This window comes from Lampris incognitus, chromosome 13, assembly GCF_029633865.1.
Source record: "Lampris incognitus isolate fLamInc1 chromosome 13, fLamInc1.hap2, whole genome shotgun sequence".
Lineage (NCBI taxonomy): Eukaryota > Metazoa > Chordata > Actinopteri > Lampriformes > Lampridae > Lampris > Lampris incognitus.
The window spans coordinates 10,263,891-10,284,517 of NC_079223.1; the positions used below are offsets into that span (position 1 = coordinate 10,263,891).

Below are 20,627 nucleotides of genomic sequence, written 5' to 3' on the forward strand. Positions count from 1 at the left end.
ACCGGCGGCCTGTCCAGGGTGTCGCCCCGCCTGGCCGCCCAACGACTGCTGGGATAGGCTCCAGCATCCCCCCGTGACCCTACGCTGGATAAGCGTTTTGGATAATGGACGGGGGGATGTTATGTTAGCGGCCGGGCTGTACCTCGCTCGGTTTCAAAGTAGGAAAATTGAAAAGCCAAAAGTGCAAACTTCTGGGTTTCCACCCCGCGAGTCGGAATTACAAAGCCTGTTCACCGAAACACGGCTCTGTCATGCAGCTCGCTAATATCACTCGTCCATCACGCAAAACACCCTCATTTGTGCTGTCAGCACGGTGACTGAAGTTTTGATTAGTTTTCCATTGGACGGACATTCTGAACATCGGGGCGGATGAGGAAGGCGGAGCGGGCCGTGGCGGCCGGGCCGTCTGTTTGTGGCTGTCTATCAATCCTCAAGAGCGGCTGATATTTATGAGATTGTGCAGCCGCTAATACGAGTGGACTCTGTCCATTAGTTTCCATTTGTGTGCCACATTCCTCCAGCAACCATAATTTCATTATTCCTTTAAACCGCGAGCTCGAGCTCGCCGTGATGATTTAACGTTGACATATACGCCACAGCAACGTCTCCTTATGACACTGACTTATTCCCCTGCTTTATTACAATGATAAACCGTAATTCATCTTAACCAAATGACTACTCAGTTCAGTGTTTGACTTGATAGGGAGGGCCGGGGGCCCGCGCTGTCCGCCGTGCCGTCCGCGGTGGGCCTGCGAGGCCGGCGTGGTCGTCCCCTGCAGCAACCGGGGGATGAACCGAAGCTGCTGCTGATTGGTGCAACGACCGGCAAATTAAGCTGCTTTAGCTTCACTTCCTGTGGCGAATTACATTACCAGCAGTGTGTGTGTGTGTGTGTCTTTGTTTGTCCATCCCAATAGAAAAGCCTGAAACTACCTACCTATTGTGGGGACATTTTATGGGTCCTCGTGAGGACAAGGGGGCAGCGCGGTTGCCTCACAGCAAGAAGGTCCTGGGTTCGAGCCCTGGGCTAGTCCAACCTTGGGAGGTCGTCCTCTGTGTGGAGTTTGCATGTTCTCCCCGTGTCTGTGTGGGTTTCCTCCGGGGGATCCGGTTTCCTCCTACAGTCCAAAGACATGTAGGTCAGGTGAATCCGCTGCACTAAATTGTCCCTAGGTGTGAATGTGTGTGTGTGTGTGTGGGCCCTGTGATGGTCTGGCGGCCTGTCCAGGGTGTCTCCCCACCTGCCGCCCAGTGACTGCTGGGATAGGCTCCAGCATCCCCGTGACCCTGAGAGCAGGACAAGCGGTTTGGATAATGGATGGATGAGGAAAAGGGTCAATTTTAGGGTGAGGACTTGGGTTTACAGTTAAGGTTAGAGTTGGGATTAGGTGAAGGTTAGGGTAAGGGTTAAGGTTAGGGTAAGGGTTAAGGTTAGGGTAAGGGTTAAGGTTAGGGTAAGGGTTAAGGTTAGGGTAAGGGTTAAGGTTAGGCATGTCATCATCATCGGCAGTCGTTCGGGGTCGAGTATGACCGTCTTCCCTCTGGGTCCCTCTGGGTCCTCAGGTGGGCGTAGAGGCCAATCCAGGAGCCACATAATGGGTGGACACCTGTGAGTGACAGCTTTTTTCCCCCCCTTTTTTTCTCCCCAGTTGTATCCAGCCAGTTACCCCACTCTTCTGAGCCGTTTCGGTCACTGCTCCACCCCCTCTGCCGATCCGGGGAAGGCTGCAGACTACCACATGCCTCCTCTGATACATGTGGAGTCGCCAGCTGCTTCTTTTCACCTGACAGTGAGGAGTTTCGCCAGGGGGACGTAGTGCGTGGGAGGATCATGCTATCCCCCCCCCCCAAACAGGCACCCCAACTGACCAGAGGAGGCACTAGTGCAGCGACCAGGACATATACCCATAGCTGGCTTCCCACCCACAGACACGGCCAATTGTGCCTGAAGGGATGCCCGACCAAGCTGGAGATAACACGGCGATTCGAACCGGTGAACAGACCGCTACGCTACCCAGACACCCCGTGTGACAGCTTTTTATGTGGAGTGGCTGATGGGCCCGCAGCCACCATACGGTCCTTGGCGTCTTTGGCAGGGGATCTCCAGAGTCCAATGGCGTGGAGAACCCAGATGATTGGGGACCACCCTCTGTTGCAGCTTTCATCCGCCTTCACTGTCGTTGCAACCTGGAGACATCTTCCGCCAGTTCCGCCGTTGAGGTCTTTGTTGGATCACGCTTCTTCCGGAACCTCCTCCTTGACCTATCCACCTTGTGTGACCCTACCAGGAGCCAAGCTCCGGACGGCACAGCTCTTGGGATCATTGGTACATGCAAGCTTCTCCACCACGGCAAGGTGGCGATCCAGGAGAAGGTGTAGGCACGTAGCTATGATGGTTAAGGTTAAGAGCTGGGGAATGAATTCAGTCAATGAGGGGTCCCCACAAGTATAGGGAGACACGGTGTGTGTGTGTGTGTGTGGTGCTGGTCCAGACAGAGCGATGTGAGGTAGGGCCGCAGTTGCTGTGAGCCTGCTCCACCTAATCCCAGGCTGCATTACTCAACCACCCGGCCAAACAGCAGACAGACGCGGGGACTTCCCCTTCCCTCCAAAGACGTAGAGGAACACTGTATTGCCTCATTCGCCGCTGAGGTAATATCATGACTTCAACCAAAACTTGAAAATAATGTCAGATTTAACCTGCAGCGCACGACGTCTGCAGCGCATGGCCGTGTCTGGTGAAAGAGAGCGCGCGCAAATCCCAGGCTGTGAGTAAATAAAGGCAACGGGGGGTCGCTCCCCGTCCAGAGTCTCTCGGTACAAGCCGGCGGAGGTTTATGCGAGTCCAGTTTCTGGCCCGCTGAGAGCCACCCAATGCAAAGTGGCTCAAACCACATCAGTTATTTTCCTGTTTGCTTGTTGTTTTCACGCAGACATTAGTCAAAGACCCTTGACGGGAACTATAGCGCATGACCAAGCATCATATCTGCAAGGTATTGTCTTTTGCACGCAACTCTGAAATTACTGTTATTTACAAGGGTTGAACTCGCTGGCAGTCTTCCCATTCCTTTCACATCAGACACCTCTAATCAGCCGTACACCACCGGAATAAAGCGTCGCCTCTTCTTCCCCTTGGCTTCTTGTGGATTTAGGGCCCGTGGAGCGCCAAGCGGGAGCCGGAGAGGCGCATCGATCAGATCTGCTGAGCTGAACCCGCTTCGGTCTGAGAACACCCCCAAACGCTCAGTTCTGCAGCTAGCAGCGCATCACGGTGGGATCCACAGGATGTGCACAAAAAGACAACAATAACACCGGGTTAACTTTTAAAACGAGGCAGGTCGAGACGAAACCATCCCCGACTGAAGCGCTTAGAAATAGGTCGATTACAAATTACACGTCAGAAGCACAATGGGGGGAGGGGGGGCAGTACGAGAGAGATTGCGAAAGAGCTTTCTGAATCAGTACTGACATAGTATCTCGCTCGGGAGAGACCTGGCGCATGAAGCGAGGATAATTATTTATCGTAACAGATGATTTAGCGGAAGTGAATACACGTCAAGATCAAGTCTGCGGCGCTTAGACTCAACAGGAAGCTATTTTAATTGAAGAGCATCGGCCCTGAGCAGCGGCACAGCAAATCCCCCCACGGAGTCCAGACGCTGGCGGCTGACGACTTGTGCCGAGATGATGGATGGATGGATATTCCAGTTCTTCTTTCCACACATCAGTCGCAGCACAGACAGGAGTAGTAATCCCATCATGCATGTCTCTGATGGTGGGAGGGAACCGGGTCACGCCCACGCAGACACGGGGAGAACATGCAAACTCCACACAGAGAGGACCCGGGACGGCCTGGATGGAGTTCGAACCCAGGACCTTCTTGCAGTGAGGCAACGGTGATAACCGCTGGGCCACCGTGCCGCCCCATAAGGCCGAAGAAGAGGCCGATGAAGACGTGAAACTGATGATCTGCGAGGACCACACGGCCATCAGGAATCGGGAACATTTATTTGTCATTTCCCCCAGCCCACAGCAGTGCAACACAAAGACAGAAACACATATACAAACTGCAAGAACACACATATCCAAACTGCAAGAACACACATATCCAAACTGCAAGAACACACACATCCAAACTGCAAGAACACACATATCCAAACTACAAGAACACACATATCCAAACTACAAGAACACACATATCCAAACTACAAGAACACACATCTCCAAACTACAAGAACACACATATCCAAACTGCAAGAACACACATATCCAAACTGCAAGAACACACATATCCAAACTGCAAGAACACACATATCCAAACTACAAGAACACACACATCCAAACTACAAGAACACACATATCCAAACTGCAAGAACACACATATCCAAACTGCAAGAACACACATAACCAAACTGCAAGAACACACATATCCAAACTACAAGAACACACATATCCAAACTGCAAGAAAACACATATCCAAACTACAAGAATACACATATCCAAACTGCAAGAACACACATATCCAAACTACAAGAACACACATATCCAAACTGCAAGAACACACATATCCAAACTGCAAGAACACACATATCCAAACTGCAAGAACACACATATCCAAACTGCAAGAACACACATATCCAAACTACAAGAACACACATATCCAAACTACAAAAAAGAACTACAAAAACGCATATTTCCAAAATATCCAAAAAAAAAATGTCACTGTCCAAGAGATCGAACGCCAAGATGACTGCCAGAACTGCATGGGCTAGCAGGTAGCTTAGCCCACCCCGCTTCCGCGTCCTGTCAGACCGGCCTCGGTGTTTCCTCCTCGGGCGCAGCTCCAGGCAGGGCCGTGGTCCCCGGGCCCGCCGGACGCACCAGACCAGGCTCCCCCAGCCAGACACCTTTGATGCACCTCCCCGCGCTCCGCACGACGACACCAAAAACACGGTCAACGCCAGGCGAGGCCGCCGCCAGACAACCCTCGGTGTTACCGGAACACCGGTATTGCTCGTCTGTCTGACGGGGCGCGTATAACAGCAGCACGAACGCCTCGAGGCGGAGGGAGAGACCTACTTAAAAAAGGCAGCAGCAGAATGATAGGCTAACCACGCAGGTGTGGCGCTGTGCTGTTGGACGGACGAGAACAGGCGATGTCATCAGCTGATAACTCAGTTAACAGCCCCAGACAGTGACAGCAAAGGGAAAAGATGAGTGAGCATGCGTGGGAGATGAGAATGGCAGGGTAAAATAAGAAATATAAGAACAGGCCTGTGCATGCAACGGATAGTTTTCCCGACTGAACTCTCGCTAAAGCTCCATTTCCCTCTGTGGATAAATATGAACTTGAAGCAAAGCACCGGGCCTATCTCTGAAAACAAACAGGGCCATATATTTCCCCTGGAACAACAGGGATCAGCTGTATCAACACCGGTCCTCCTACTACAGCCCGGCCAGCCCAGCTCACAAACTATCTAGTCTGAGAACCGTCTTCTGGGTGAGTCCGAACCACAACGCGAGGAGGACTCCTTTCATTTCGGCGGCCCCCGGCAACACACGAAACCAGGTCCCGGCCTTCACAACCAACGCGGCACACTGTATTAGCCTGCTACCTCTCCTATATCACCGTAACGATTGCCTTTATCGGCGGGGCCGACGTCTGCTCAAGGGAGACGGCAGCAGAAAGCATAGGATCTGAGAGTCGAACGGGGAAAGGGGCTGTTATGATTTAATTGCACGTGTTATGCTAGAGAGGCCCCGTTCACTTTTGTGCAGGCAAATAATCGGAGTGCTGTTTGCACTGGCACAGCTGTTTGCATTGCCTTTGTTCAGCTGTCCGAGGAGCCCCTCCCTCTCCCAGTTTGATAACATAATTATACTTTGAGCATAACCCGGGGGTGGGGGGTGGGGTGGGGTGGGGGGGGGTGCTGCTCTTCCCTTGGCTTAGAGCGAGATTGGACCAATTTTGAAATGTATCATGAGGCCGAAACTCTTCACCTCCGGTTTATTTATCGCTTTCACACAGCCTTGGTAAATATGAACCGTGCTGCAGGGCTGTTAAAAGGCTCGGCGGGGCGTATCGATGGGGAGGGGAGGGGGGGTTAAAGGGGAAACTCTGTCGTCAGGCAGATTCAAGCGTGTTATTCTTTGGATTTCGAAGACCGGTCACTCCAACGTTGGCCGATAAAACCGTCTCTCTCTCTCTCTCTCTCTCTCTCTCTCTCCCACATGGCCAAATGTGGAGGACGCTGGCATGCAGCAGTTGCCGGTGGGGTTGTTACGTAGGTGGAAAGTGGACTTTGCAGAGTTTAAAGGGCAACGCTTTGGGTTTTATGTAGAGCAAACAAGCCTTGACCCGTGTATCAAATCATGTCCAGTGTCCCCAAAAAAAAAAAAAGAAAAAAAAAGAAGGAAATCTTGCACAGCATTTGCCACCAATTAAGCAGCTCCGGAGAGCGTTAATTCATCATATCGCAGACTACGGAGCTCCGGTCATCGAGTTTCCGATGTTGGGAGAAATCTGTCAATGCACACAAACACAAACACGACCGCACTTAAGAAAGCTGAGGACACTTCAACATGAGGGACAGCGATCTCTGCACACACTTTATGTTGCACTTAGAAACCACGCTGCAGGCCATTGTCTATGGAGACTCTTGTGTTTTGTTTCAGTCATCAAAGCTATTGGGTTTAGTCAGTCAGTCTCTCTCTCTCTCTCTCTCTCTCTCTCTCTCTCTCTCTCTCTCGATCACTCAGCGGTACTCATGGTCGCTCGGGCCCTGAAACTCTACCCCAGGCTGCAGAGCGGAGCGGGTGGTGGGGCTAAAGAAACACACGTCTCTGTGGCCTTGCTCTGCACCGCCGGGGGTCAATCCGCCATTCTTCTGTTACACAAAAGACTTCTTCAAGTGCCCGTGATGACAATGGCCTTTAGATCGGCCGAGCGTAATGAGTCGCCGGTTAATGTGCTCTGTATTAATTGAGCCAGAATTAATACGAGGTTTTTTAGGCCTGTTTTTTTTTGGTTTTTTTTTTGAGCTGACTTGAAGCTGTTGGTGCGTCTTGCAGCCTCGGCTGAACGTGGACGCCTTGAACGTGGACGCCTTTCCTTATCGATAACTTTTTTTTTCTCCCTGCCTCCATTGTCGACATTGTTGAGCATACTAGACATCGTTGTGAGCGAGGCATGAATGTTCACGGTCTCAGACAGGCGCGCATTCTTGCCCTATTAATGAGCATTACCTCACGTTTCGACCCTGAGACCTGACTGCTTCGCTGTGGACATGCACAGACCACTGCTCCACAATAGCGGCGAAGCATCACTCTGCGACACAAGTCTCTAACTAAACAAAAAGGAATGTGGACCGCTATGCCCGCTCTTTTTTTTTTCTTCTTTTCTTTTTAATTCACTTTATGCACAATACATTGGGGGAAGCGGAGACTCTGCTTTTTAAGCCTTTGCACACCACATTAAAATGAATGGAACTGAAACTAGATCAGAATAGAAATGATTATCGAGTGAAAAAAATAAAACACGTTTTAGATGTTTTTGATCTGCAGACTGTTTTGGTTAGCCATCATCATAAACAGAATTAGTCGTGTCTGTTACACAGTGGGTCCATTCTCCTGTGGCTGCTTCGATTCAGTCACCCTGTGAGTCTTGCCAGTAGTTTGGTCTCTTTCAGCACAAGTCTACTAGGCGAATGACAGACAGGCAGCCACATGTCAAAACACTGTCTGTCTGTCCGTCTGTCTGTCTGTCTGTCTGCCTGCCTTTCTTTCAGTCTTCCAGTTTTGCTGTCTGCCAATACCGCTGTCTGTTTGGCTGTCTCTCAGCCTTTCTTACAGTCAGCCTATCTGTCTGTCTGTCTGTCTGTCTGTCTGTCTGTCTGCTTGTCAGTCTACCCGTCTGTCTGCTTGTCAATACGCTTGTCAGTCTAACTGTCTCTGCTTGTCAGTCTGTCTGTCTGCTTGTCAGTCAGTCTGTCTGTCTGCTTGTCCGTCTGTCTGCTTGTCAGTCTCTGTCTGTCTGTCTGTCTGTCTGTGTCTCTGCTTGTCAGTATGTCTGTCTGCTTGTCAATCTCTGTCTGTCTGTCTGTCAGTCTATCTACCTGTCTGTCTGTCTGTCTGTCTGTCTGTCTGTCTGTCTGTCTGTCTGTCTGTCTACCTGTCTGTCTGTCAGTCTGCCTGTCAGTCTATCTGACTGTCTGTGTCTGTCTTCTTCTCTGTCTGTCTGTCTGTGTCTGTCTGTCAGTTTACCTGCCTATCTACCTTCAGTCTAGTCTATTTGTCTATCTGTCTGACTTTTTGCCAGTCTGTCTGTCTGCTTGTCAGTCTTTCTGACTGTGTCTGTCTGTCTGTCTGTCTGTCTGTCTGCTTGTCAGTCTTTCTGACTGTGTCTGTCTGTCTGTCTGTGTCTGTCTGTCTGTCTGTCTGTCTGTCTGTCTGTCTGTGTCTGTCTGTCTGTCTGTCTGCTTGTCAGTCTTTCTGACTGTGTCTGTCTGTCTGTCTGTCTGTCTGTCTGTCTGTCTGTCTGTCTGTCTGTCTGTCTGTCTGTCTGTCTGTCAGTTTACCTGCCTATCTACCTTCAGTCTAGTCTGTTTGTCTATCTGTCTGACTTTTTGCCAGTCTGTCTGTCTGTCCTCGCTGTCTGTCTGTAGCCAGCAGTACAGTATCACCATCAGATCTGTTAAAAAGCGGAGGCCATGGTTCAGAACTACATGTATAACGCTGAACGTTTCCATTAAGATTCTCAGCATACTGTCTCCCGTCAGCTCCCTCAACTTTAGAAAATGTCTCCATTATCAGTCTCATTCATGCGTTCAGAGGCATTGGCTCATTCTACCTACATGTACATAGTCTGGTCATCATTAACTGCTGAGTGAGTCGCTCTCCCAAGTCAGACTTTGGATTTATTTTTCTACCCTTTATTGTTTGGTTGTGTTTTGTGTTTCGCTTTTATGGAAGTGCTTCATGTTTCAGTACAGTTCTGGGCCACTTAGTGTGGTGTAACCACCACAAAACAGAACCAGGCTGAACTGCTAGGCTGTTTGCGATCTGCAAGCCGGCACCTCCTCAAAGGGCGGTATGTCTGCTGGGATCGTACTGGAGCATGATTCTGGAGCATGGTACTGGAGCATGGTACTGGAGCATGTTACTGGAGCATGGTACTGGAGCATGGCACTGGAGCATGGCTCTAGAGCATGGCACTGGAGCATGGTACTGGAGCATGATTGTGGAGCATGGTACTGGAGCATGATTGTGGAGCATGGCACTGGAGCATGATTCAGGAGTATAGTACTGGAGCATAGTGCTGGAGCATGGTACTGAAGCATGGTACTGGAGCATAGTACTGGAGCATGATTCTGGAGCATGGTACTGGAACATGGTACTGGAGCATGGCACTGGAGCATGGTACTGGAGCATAGTACTGGAGCATGATTCTGGAGCATGGTACTGGAACATGGTACTGGAGCATAGTACTGGAGCATGATTCTGGAGCATGGTACTGGAACATGGTACTGGAGCATGGCACTGGAGCATGGTACTGGAGCATGGCACTGGAGCATGATTCTGGAGCGTGGTACTGGAGCATGGTACCGGAGCATGATTCTGGAGCATGGTACTGGAGCATGGTACTGGAGCATGCTCCCTCCAAGCTCAGCCCAATGGGCTCGCTCTGCCGCCCCAAATGAGACGGGCGTTTAGCTCAGGATGCACCTGTCCGCCTCATACTGAGTTAGCTGATAAGAAATCACAACATCTAAGTGATAATCAATATACCAGCTCCATCAGCAACCAGATCCACAAATTCATTTTTTGACTCAGTATGCCTGTTACGTGTATCATAGTATCTTATCTAACTCACCAGCCAGTGTGGTTTTCCACATGACACTATACATTGCATGCATTGCCTCCGTGCACTCAGTCGTCATCTCATTCTATGGAAAACATTGCTCTTACTGACAGATTTACAGCCACTTCACACAGCATTTTGGAAATGGTGACTGAGAAAATAGGGATAGCAGTAAAACCCTTCTACTGCCTATTAAGCTGTAGTGAGGTCTAACCATACTGAGGTTTACCATCGAGCACACATCAGAGCCCTTACTCAGAGAAAATATAAATACTCTATATAGGGCCCAGAATCCCTGAAATTTTGTCTTTGGTAAATTTATCATAAAGGTTTCACTATTCAACGAATCATAACATTGTACAATAACACACAATTGTTTGTGTGTCAACTTTAGGTTAGGAGCTGGCAGCGGCCAGCCGTGTCGGCATTGCGACTTCCATAACTTTAGCCGTGGATGCTCTTTATTGCGCTGCTTTTGGAAATATGTTCCGAAGCACACTTCAGGCAGCGGACATGTTTCAGGTTAGAATGAAGGACTGTTCTTAGCTGCTCTGTATATCACACATCAGCTGCGAGAGCCCTCCCAAGGCCACATCTTATTCTAAATGCTGCATCGATTAGCAAGATTCATACTGGCCTTGGCACTTTGTGGTCAATGTCCTAAAGTTGTATACATGTGTGTGTGTGCGTGCACGCGTGTGCGTGCATGCACACGCGTGCGTGTGCGTGGCGTGCATGTGTACATACACACACACACACACACAGCAGAACAGAAGAGGATGGGACGGGACACCTTCCCCGTGCATGCTATTTAAGCTAACTCAATCAAAGCTATGATGGGCAAAAGTGTGTAGCGTGTGTGCATTTGTACTCACACCACATCACGCACACACAGACACACACAGACACACACACACAGCAGAACAGAAGAGGATGGGACGGGACACCTTCCCCGTGCATGCTATTTAAGCTAACTCAATCAACGCTGTGATGGGCAAAAGTGTGTGGCGTGTGTGCATTTGTACTCACACCACACCACGCACGCACGCACACACGCACACACACACAGACACACACAGACACAGCAGAACAGAAGAGGATGGGACGGGACACCTTCCCCGTGCATGCCATTTAAGCTAACTCAATCAACGCTATGATGGGCGAAAGTGCGCGGCGTGCATGTGCGTGCACGTGTACACACACACACACACACACACACACACACACACACACACACACACACACACACACACACACACACACACACACACAGACACACACACAGCATCAGAGGAGAGGACGGGACACCTATTTAAGCTAACTCAATCACCGCTACATGATGCTGAGGGGAAGTGGTGCGGCATTCACACTGCGCTGAAAGGAGCGCCGGCGCACCTCCTCATGCTGCCGCGCTTCCACGGCGTGACTAACGCCGGCAGCAGGAGCCGCCTGATGGCGGCGAGAGAGGGGAAGCAGACTCATTAGCTCAGCATTAACAGGTTAGCTGACACGCTCCAACGACGTGAACCCTCACAGCATTCTGCTCCGGCATGTCACGTGCTCAGGAGTGGTTCCCACCTATTTGCAGGTTTTAATGCGGCTGCTTCCCCCCCCCTCTGCCCCCCCCCTCGTCATTCCAGCGCAGCGATTCACTACGTGTTGATACTGGGCCTCAGCCCGGCACGATGCGACGTGAGAAACCACTCTCGACGATGCAGAGGGTAATTAGTTTATCGGTGTTTTTAATTCCTCTCTTCAAAGACGTGTTTAGAGGAGATAAGCATCTCCCCGTGGCGCCCGTCCAGACAGCCGAGTTGGCGTTCCTCCTTCAGGGTCGCATGTTTTTCACCTCCTAACACTACACGCTAATTCCTTCATGTCGTATCGTTGGATCGCGCTGCGTTTCCTAAAACAACTTTGTGGCTTTCTCCCTGCGAACCTGGGGGAAGGTGGCGCGTAGAAGCCGAGCCGCCCCGCCGCCAAGGCCGATGGCCGGGGAGTGAGGAGATTGAACATGAAAACGTGCACGGGCTCACAATCGCCTGTTCAGTCTCACCACCCTATTCCTGGTCCGGGAGAGATGGTGGCGGACTCCTTGTTTATTTAAAAAGAAAAAAAAAGGCGAGCGAAATGCTGCGCGCGCCTTTATTAAAACTGACGTTCCCATTTGGAAACAATCATCAGACGTGTCATGGAAAAAGCTCCACGTCATGCTGCTGGGGACTTGAAGGGCTTTGCCAGCACCAATATTTTCATTTGGGGCTCGCAACGGCTGACATTCTGGCTGGGCCTACATGCTCCGGGTTTGTCCGCTATGCAAGTTGGGCAGATCGCTCCGATAGGTCGCGAACTTGCCCGAGGAAAGAGCCGTTTCTCTCCCACTCACATTCAATCGCTCACTTTCTCACCCCTCCCCGCTCCCTCACATACACACCCTCTCTCGCCCTCTCTCGCCCTCTCTCTCTCTCTCTTGCCCTCCCTCTCTCTCACACCTGCGCTCTCTCTCTCTCTCTCTCTCTCCCCCACTGTCTCTCTTGCCCCCCCCCCCGTACACGCTATTATTGCTGACATTACCCGAAGAGTAATGTGATCGACTGCAGGGACAAAAGAGAGGAAGAGGCTTTATCAGTCTCACCTCCTCCAGATAGGAAGTTCAGGTAATTAGCCTCGCTCACCTCAGCGGAGGGCCAATATCCTGTCTGAGGACAAGGCTGTTCTGACTCGCTGATTCTGCCAGCGGAACAGGCCGGCCTTCCCCGACTCCGGAGGACCACCTTGGTTGGATGGTGGGTTGAGACGTGCGCGGGACACGATAAAGTCCGCGTAACACGTTTTCATCCATCCAACTAACACGTTATCACACAGATCAGCGCTCTCAACCGCAAACATTCCGGGATATTCCAAATTATCCACGAGTTTCCCATTCCGCCGCTGAGACAAATCGAATCAAATGCATTTTTTTGTTCTCCGCAGTCAAACAACTGCGCTGTCACATACTGCGCACGCGCGCACACGCACGCACACACACACGCAGGGCAGAAGATGGGATGACTTCACACACAAATCGTTTAATAACATGATCACCAGTGTCAGCTCAGGGGTGCGAGAGTGTGTATTGTCAGCAAGGGGGAAGTGGCACACTGGTGTGTGCAGTAGGCTACTGGCCTAAGCAGGGATAAGCTGATTTGTTTCACTAGCTGACTGCAGCTCTCTGCCCTCCCCTCCCTTCACAGGATCAAACACCTCCAAACCTCCATGAGGAGGGGTGAGCACGCACGCAGACAAGATGATCCAGGTTCACTCGGCGAAGCTCTTTTATCTTTATTTTTGGATTCCCCCCTCCCCCCCCTTTTTCCCCCCAATTGTACTTGGCCAATTACCCTATTTTCTGAGCCGTCCCGGAGAGGGCTGCAGACTACCACATGTCTCCTCCCATACATGTGGAGTCGCCAGCCGCTTCTTTTCACCTGACAGTGAGGAGTTTCACCAGGGGGACGTAGCGCTATCCCCCCCCCCCAAACACAGGACCAGAGGAGGCGCTAGTGCAGCGACCAGGACACATACCTGCTGTCACAGATGACCCACACGCAGAATCACTGAGCAGAGGCAGGAGGTGGGCAGAAGAGTGACTCCTGACATTACTGGCAGGGCAAAGCAAGTCTGTTACAGGTGTAAACTACTAATAAGACACGTTAGCCCCTAGCTAACGGGTCTGACCCTTTAGTGACGTCGCCTTGTGGTGCAGTACACCCCGTATCGAATCCCGCACCGGGCAAGAAAATAACCGGTTACATTGGTGGCAGCGGTGGGATCCGGAAGTGTGCAGATCCTCAGAAGTCTCTTCGGAGCGCGGGAAGAACAAAGCGCTTCCGGGAGAGGGTGACGACTGTAAACTACTAATAAGACACGTTAGCCCCTAGCTAACGGGTCTGACCCTTTAGCCGAACGGTTAGTGGTGTCGCCTTGTGGTGCAGCACACTCCGTATCGAATCCCGCACCGGGCAAGAAAATAACCGCTTACACAGGGATCGATAAAAGAACAAAGAAAATCAAGCTGAGGTAAGGGCATAAGGCGAAAGGGTCAAACAAGGAAGCGGGCACAGGTCAAAATCCAGAAGAAAAAAAAGCAATACGTACAATCAGGCGGGATACGAAGCACAAACTGCGATCTGGCAAACAACCGGGGCCAACCGTGGACGTATTATAACAGAGGATGCCGGATCTAAAATGGCGGCCGTTCTTTCCTATGAGAATTGCTCGTCTGGCGCACAGGCCGAAAAGGTTTCTGGCTTCCGTGTTACTTCCGGGTACATGCGGCCCACTGAATATGCGCAGTGACGTTACTCCCGCCATGCCTCCAGCTGCGAGAACGACCGAACCCATGGATGTAGACAGCCGTGACGTCACACGGGAAAAAATGTTTTTTTCTGGGCTTTGGAAATGTTTTTCAAAAGATTAAAACCCCGTGGCTTAAAAATATGCAATACAAAGAGTGATAATAGACCATGATTATAATTACAGGTGTCCTGTCAACCGTTTTACAGGCGTCTCTTTTACAGTGGTGTTCTACGGGGAACCTGCTTTTGGGGCCGCAGGGGATTTTTCGCTGCAATACCGCGAGTGACCACTGGGGAAAAAAACTGGCTGCGAGGCGGAGCGGCGGCGCCGTATCCAGTTCTACTATATTACATCCATGGAGGAGACGCACAAGCGCCGAGTGTGGCAGAATGGCTGACAGATAATGGTGCCAGTGGGTGGAGACAGTGTGCTGGTGGGGACAGCTAAGCAGGTGCTGATTGGAGAATGAGCGGAGGGGTGTGTGCAGGAGAAGCAGCAGGAGGCTAAGAGGGACAGGAAGCTCCAACAGAGTCCATGACACCCACATCCGGCTTCCAACCCGCACACACGACCAATTGTGTGTCTGCAGTGACGCCCGACCAGGCCGGAGGGACCACGGGGATTCGAAGGCGACCCAGACGCCCCTCGCTCGGTGAGGCTTAGCAAAACGAAGCGTCTTGATTCCTCAGATGCATCGCCACAAACGGTGCTGATCCAGCCTGAGGGGGGCCGGCATGCGAGCCAAAACACCGCTCTTCTGACTGCTGTCGTCTCCTGATGCCACTGAGCTCAACGACAGCATCTAAGAGTTCAAAACCCGAAAGACAACAGGATGAAATGGTGCACCCCATCATCAACACAGTGAGTAAGATCGGTGTGGGGGGGGGGGGGAGAGAAAGGCCCTAAACCTCGCCCTGTAAAGTGCATTGTCCTCACAACTCCCAAACAGCAGCTGGCCTCGCTTTGCAGCAACCGCATTGAGTGTCTTACCTAACACACATGCAGACATCAGAATACCCGTCACCTCGCAGGACTAGCCCCCTTTGAATAAACGTTGAAAATAACAAAGCGACCACCTTTACAGTGGAAAAATAATATTTATCTGAGAGCGGATCGCCGATGCCATCTATAACACGTTCTGTAAAAGCAGCTCTCATAAACACACCGTGTAAACACTGCGAGACTTTTAAATGGGCCGAGGACCGAGCCGCCGAGGTTCCTCCCTGTTGCTCTCTTATTTAAACTCCCAGAACAGCGGTGGGTTTACAGAACGTGGTCTGGCCAAGATCAGCCATGCAGGGACGCTCATCTCGTCTTACTCCCCTCAGATGCATTCCTTCACAATGCGCAACTTTCACAGGGGCGTCCGGGGGGGGGGCGTGGCGGTCTATTCTGTTGCCCACCAACACGGGGATCGCCGGTTCGAATCCCCGTGTCACCTCCGGCCTGGTTGGGCGTCCCTACAGACACGATTGGCCGTGTCTGCGGGTGGGAAGCCAGATGTGGGTGTGTGTCCTGGTCGCTGCACTAGTGCCTCCTCTGGTCAGGCGGGGCCCCTGTTCAGGGGGGGGAGGAGGAGCAGGGGGGAACAGCGTGATCCTCCCGCACGCTACGTCCCCCTGGTGCAACGCCTCCCTGTCAGGTGGAAAGAAGCGGCTGGTGACTCCACATGTATGGGAGGAGGCACGTGGTAGTCTGCAGCCCTCCCCCAGATCGGCAGAGGAGGTGGAGCAGCGACCGGGACGGCTCACAAGAGTGGGGTAATTGGCCGGGTACAATTCAATATCCATCCATCTATTACCCGAACCGCTTATCCTGCTCTCTGGGTGGCGGGGGATGCTGGAGCCTATCCCAGCAGTCAGCGGGCGGCAGGCGGGGAGACACCCTGGACAGGCCGGCAGACCATCAGACAGGGCCGACACACACACACACACATACCTAGGGACACTTTAGCATGGCCGAGTCACCTGACCTACACGTCTTTGGACTGTGGGGGGAAACCGGATCCTCCGGAGGAAACCCACGCAGACACGGGGAGAACATGCAAACTCCGACACAGAGGACGACCCGGGACGACCCCCAAGATCGGACTACCCCGGGGCTCGAACCCAGGACCTTCTTGCTGTGAGGTGACCGCGCTAACCACTGCACCACTCTGCCGCCTACAATGCACTAGGGGGGGGGAATCCCCCCCCCCCAAAAAAAGCACATCTTTCACCCACAAAAAAACAGAGGGATAGCCTCCACCATGTGAATTCACAAGATGTATCCTACATTTGCACCTCCCCACAAACTCTATGGCGTAAAGCACGGCGTTTTCTTGTGTCTCAGCGTGTTTGCTGTCCACAAAGGGCTTCCTTGTTGGAGCAACATCGGTATGTCCCTTTTCCCCACCAGAGCTCGCAAGCCGACATAATTGCAGTTTATTTCTTTGGCAGAAAGATGATGATTGAAATTAGAATAAAAACTTGGTCGCAGCGGGTCTTTTGCAGGAGAGAGCCGCACACAATGGATTTTTTTTTAGCAAAGATAGGGGGAGGGGAATGCTCATTAAGCACATAATCCACCACATTCTTGTTAGGGGTCCGAGTCTGCATTCAGGCGAGCTTCAATGCCATGCGACGTGATAGGAGGGGTTGCAAAAGGCTGAGGTAATTGGATTGGTATACGGCATTGAGTGTCAGACAACAAAAGATCTCCATCTCTCTCGTGGCCACTGAGCTCTTTTGTTGCTGGATGGAATTTATTTGGTCATTCACTCTACTCTTCCAAGCTCAGCAAGGACAGAACAACAGGAGCAGGGCCACCAGGACTGGCTCAGTCTGGTGTCTGCTATGCAGGCCGGTGGAGTCAGAGTGCCTGTGCGGTCTGTGTTTGGATGTGTGAATCACAGATCCCCCAGAAGCCCAGGGGTCATTTGTGTGATCATTACCATAATCACATTAAGGCTGCAGGAGATTAACGCCGTGGCCTCAGAGGGGAGAAACACTGTCTCCGCTCCATGGCGACTATTGATCGTACTCAGGGAAACCGCGGTTAGCGCGCCCTGGACGCTGGGCTGCGGAGACACACTTCAGAGGAGGCGCAGGGTCAACCCAGGAATGTCTTCCGTCAGCTTTTCTGAAGGAAGAGGTGACTCGCCATTCGTGCGAATAAGTTTTTTTTTTCTCCTCCTTTGCAAAGTAAAAAAAAAAGAAAGAGAAAAGTAGACAGCATCTGCCAAAGTCTTTCTTATGGACATGATCTCTAAAATGTGTACCATAATCATGCACATCGCATGTAAATGTGTAAATCGAGCAGCGGACAAGCGATATTTTTGCAGTTTAAAGTCACAGTGGTGCTAAATCTCAGATGCTAATTATCTCTTCTTTCTTTTTTTTTGCTTTCTCTAGATATAGTTGCAGGCGGCACGGCGGCGCAGTGGTTAGCGCGGTCGCCTCACATCAAGAAGGTCCTGGGTTCGAGCCCCGGGGTCGTCCAGCCTTGGTGGGTCGTCCCGGGTCGTCCTCTGTGTGGAGTTTGCATGTTCTCCCCCTGTCTGCATGGGTTCCTCCGGGTGCTCCGGTTTCCTCCCACAGTCCAAAGACATGTAGGTCAGGTGACTCGGCCGTACTAAATGGTCCCTAGGTGTGCATGTGTGTGGGTGGGCCCTGTGATGGCCTGGCGGCCTGTCCAGGGTGTCTCCCGGCCTGCTGCCCAATACCTGCTGGGATAGGCTCCAGCATCCCCGCGACCCCGATTGGGATGAGCAGCTTGGATAATAGATGGATGGATGGATGGATGGATGGACATCACTCTACTAGATCAGCTCTCCGGTGCCATTAATGTAGTCTCTTACATACTCCTTCGATAGAAGTTAATGACCACCACTCTTCCCAAATTTCCCCGTTCCCACACAAGCGTCACCTGTGGGGCAGTCTTGGAGGCACGGACGTCTGTCTGAAACCCTCTTAGCACAACCTCACTTCTGGCTAAGCCAATCAGGCCAAGGAACCGAAGTTTCTGGAGGGTTAAAAAGCTCCCCAATTAACCCTTATTACGGAGAGAAAGAACCTTTCAGTGAAGTCTGCAACCTGATACGTCTCTGGGTTGAGTGACGGAAGCGGTCGAGGAGGAACGCCGTACCCGTCGTCTCCCAAGTTTCAGCCACGGCGAGCCCGGCATCAGCATACTGACAGCAGAGATTTAGGGAGATGGGTTGACAAGTTCATGCCAACATGTTTTGTTAGCAGCCGGCAAGTTCTGATGGCGTCAAAGCAGATTGCCTTTAGAGTGAAGAGGGAAAAAAAAAAAAAAAAAACTTGGCAAGCAACGGTCAACAAGTCTCTGCTCTTTGGATGTCTGAAACAACAAACGAGACGGGGAAAACAATTCCAAAAAAGGCCCGGTCGAGTGCACGTTACACGGGGACAACAGAACCGAGCGAAAACGGGTCTTTCAGGTCAGACGCTTGTTTGAGCGGAGAGAGGCGGTGCAACCACGGCAGAAGCTACCGTACGCTCTCTCTCCCCGTGTGACTGAGAAACCTAAACCGGAGATAAGATAAGGCCGGTGCTTTGCCTCTGCAGATAAAGCAGCGAAACAGAACTCGGTCACAGGGGAGTTGCTTTTTCTTTTCTTTTCTTTTTTTCTGCTTTAACGGCGTTAAAATGTGAGACATTTCCGCTTATCCGGTGGAAACTCCTACAGCTGAGACATGTGTGACACACTCGTAAAACACTCATATAAAGTGTGATTGTGAAACGTGGTTACTGATTGATATGGGCGGCCCTGCAATGAAAAATCTCCTCGCAGCGCCTCCTCGATTGTGACCCTTTGAGTGACCTGTGTAATTGGTCCCTAGAATCACTAACTACAGGCTGCAGGGGCTGGCAGGTTCCCATACCCTGGTGTGTGTGCGTGTGTGTGCGTGTGCGCGTGCGCGTGCGTGTGTTGAGCCTAGTCACTGATCCACTCTTCACCATTATGCTCTTCTGGCGATTCACCTGAGCACATTTGCCCCTCGACACCAGAGGGCAGAAAATGATATTAGGGCAACACGCAATCTTTCGACAGTCAGTCAAATATCTGCCCCACCGCTTCAGTGAACACGGGGTTTAACCTTTAACTGTGGTCAACAGGGGTGGATTCGGTCTCTCTGCCGGGGTCATGCATGGCCCTAAATCTGAGACCGACTCGCAGAAAATAGCCCCAGATTCCAAACTAAATAAAGTGAGCCCGGTGCAGAGAGAGGCATTAAACCTGCAGGGCTGCCACCCTGGGGCACTGTTGTGTGCACCCCCCTGCGTTTTCGTGAGGATTTTTTTTTTGGAACTCTGAGTGTCATTTGTTCGTCGTTGGATTCACTTTCTTTCTTTTTTTTGCTTGCCCAAAAATGCCAAAAAAAATATTCAGATATTTAAGGACTTCTACCTCTGGATTTCCACGTGCCTTTATCAAGGTGCGCGTGCAGCGGGAAAAGATACGCGCCATGCCGCTCGTCGGCTGAAGTGCCCTCGACTCAGCCGTTGGCCTCGACGAGAGGTCGTTTCGCGGCGCGGATGATTTACGGCGTCCTCTCCAAAACCGTAATAAGCCATCTTGAGTTTATGATACTCCGAACGTATCAAAGCGGGGGCGGGGCGTCTCCGCCCCTTCTTCCCGCCCCCCTGGTGAATATTAATGAGCGGCGCCGTGCGGCCACGCCCTCCGCGTTGAACTTGTCGAGCTTAGATCCACTCCGCACCAGCAGTCAGTTGTGGGCTTGGCTGCCGCATGGCTACTGTGTAGGCTTTTTTTTTTGGGGGGGTCGTTTCACAAGTGGAAACTGTCGGATAATCAAACGAGAAGAAACGAAGGTTTCCTTGAGACCGAGGAGATACGAGGGACGAGAGGCATTCTACGACTCCGGAATCCGTGCCCCGTCAAAAAGCGTTGGTTTCCCCACGCCGTGCATGTTTAAATCGGAGGACGACATTTGCGCCGTGCTTCGGCCAGACGACTAACTACCAAGCGAGCGGCGCCCACCAAGTGCGGAGGCATGATTCTGAGACGGGTCTCAGCCGTTGCTGCCTTTTTACTCTGCTTCCTGGCGAAGGTATGTGGATTGCAGTGGTGTGGGGGTAATAAAGTATATCCGCGCAACTTGCAGGCGTTCACTTTCCTTTACGTCTTATCTGGCGTCGAGCGCCGCACGGGCGTGCTTTAACGTTACATACGTAGCCGCGCTTGGCCGTGCAGAGAACCGTGGCGTTGCGGAGCGGCCGGTCCCCGCCGGGCGCTTTGCGTCGCTCGACGACAACAAAGCGAGTCGGTGGAGGCTTTCGGCGCAGGCTGCGCGGCGCGTTATTGCACCCCTTTTTTTTTTTTTGGCGATGTTTCTCTCCGTCGTCAACGTGAAAAGTTTCTAATTCACTTGTTTTTTTTTTCTCTCTCTCTCTCCTCCCTCCCC

At 51.7% G+C, this 20,627-nt stretch overlaps 1 protein-coding gene across 1 annotated transcript in view; it reads left to right on the forward strand.

Annotated features, from left to right (window-relative positions):
* Nucleotides 1–19,983: 19,983 nt before the first annotated feature.
* jag1b (jagged canonical Notch ligand 1b) overlaps nucleotides 19,984–20,627 on the forward strand; it is a 35,639-nt gene continuing 34,995 nt past the window's right edge. Inside the window, exon 1 of the mRNA XM_056291260.1 lies at nucleotides 19,984–20,273. Coding sequence (XP_056147235.1) covers nucleotides 20,217–20,273 — 57 coding nt within the window. The 5' untranslated portion in view covers nucleotides 19,984–20,216. The remainder of the gene's footprint in view (nucleotides 20,274–20,627) is intronic.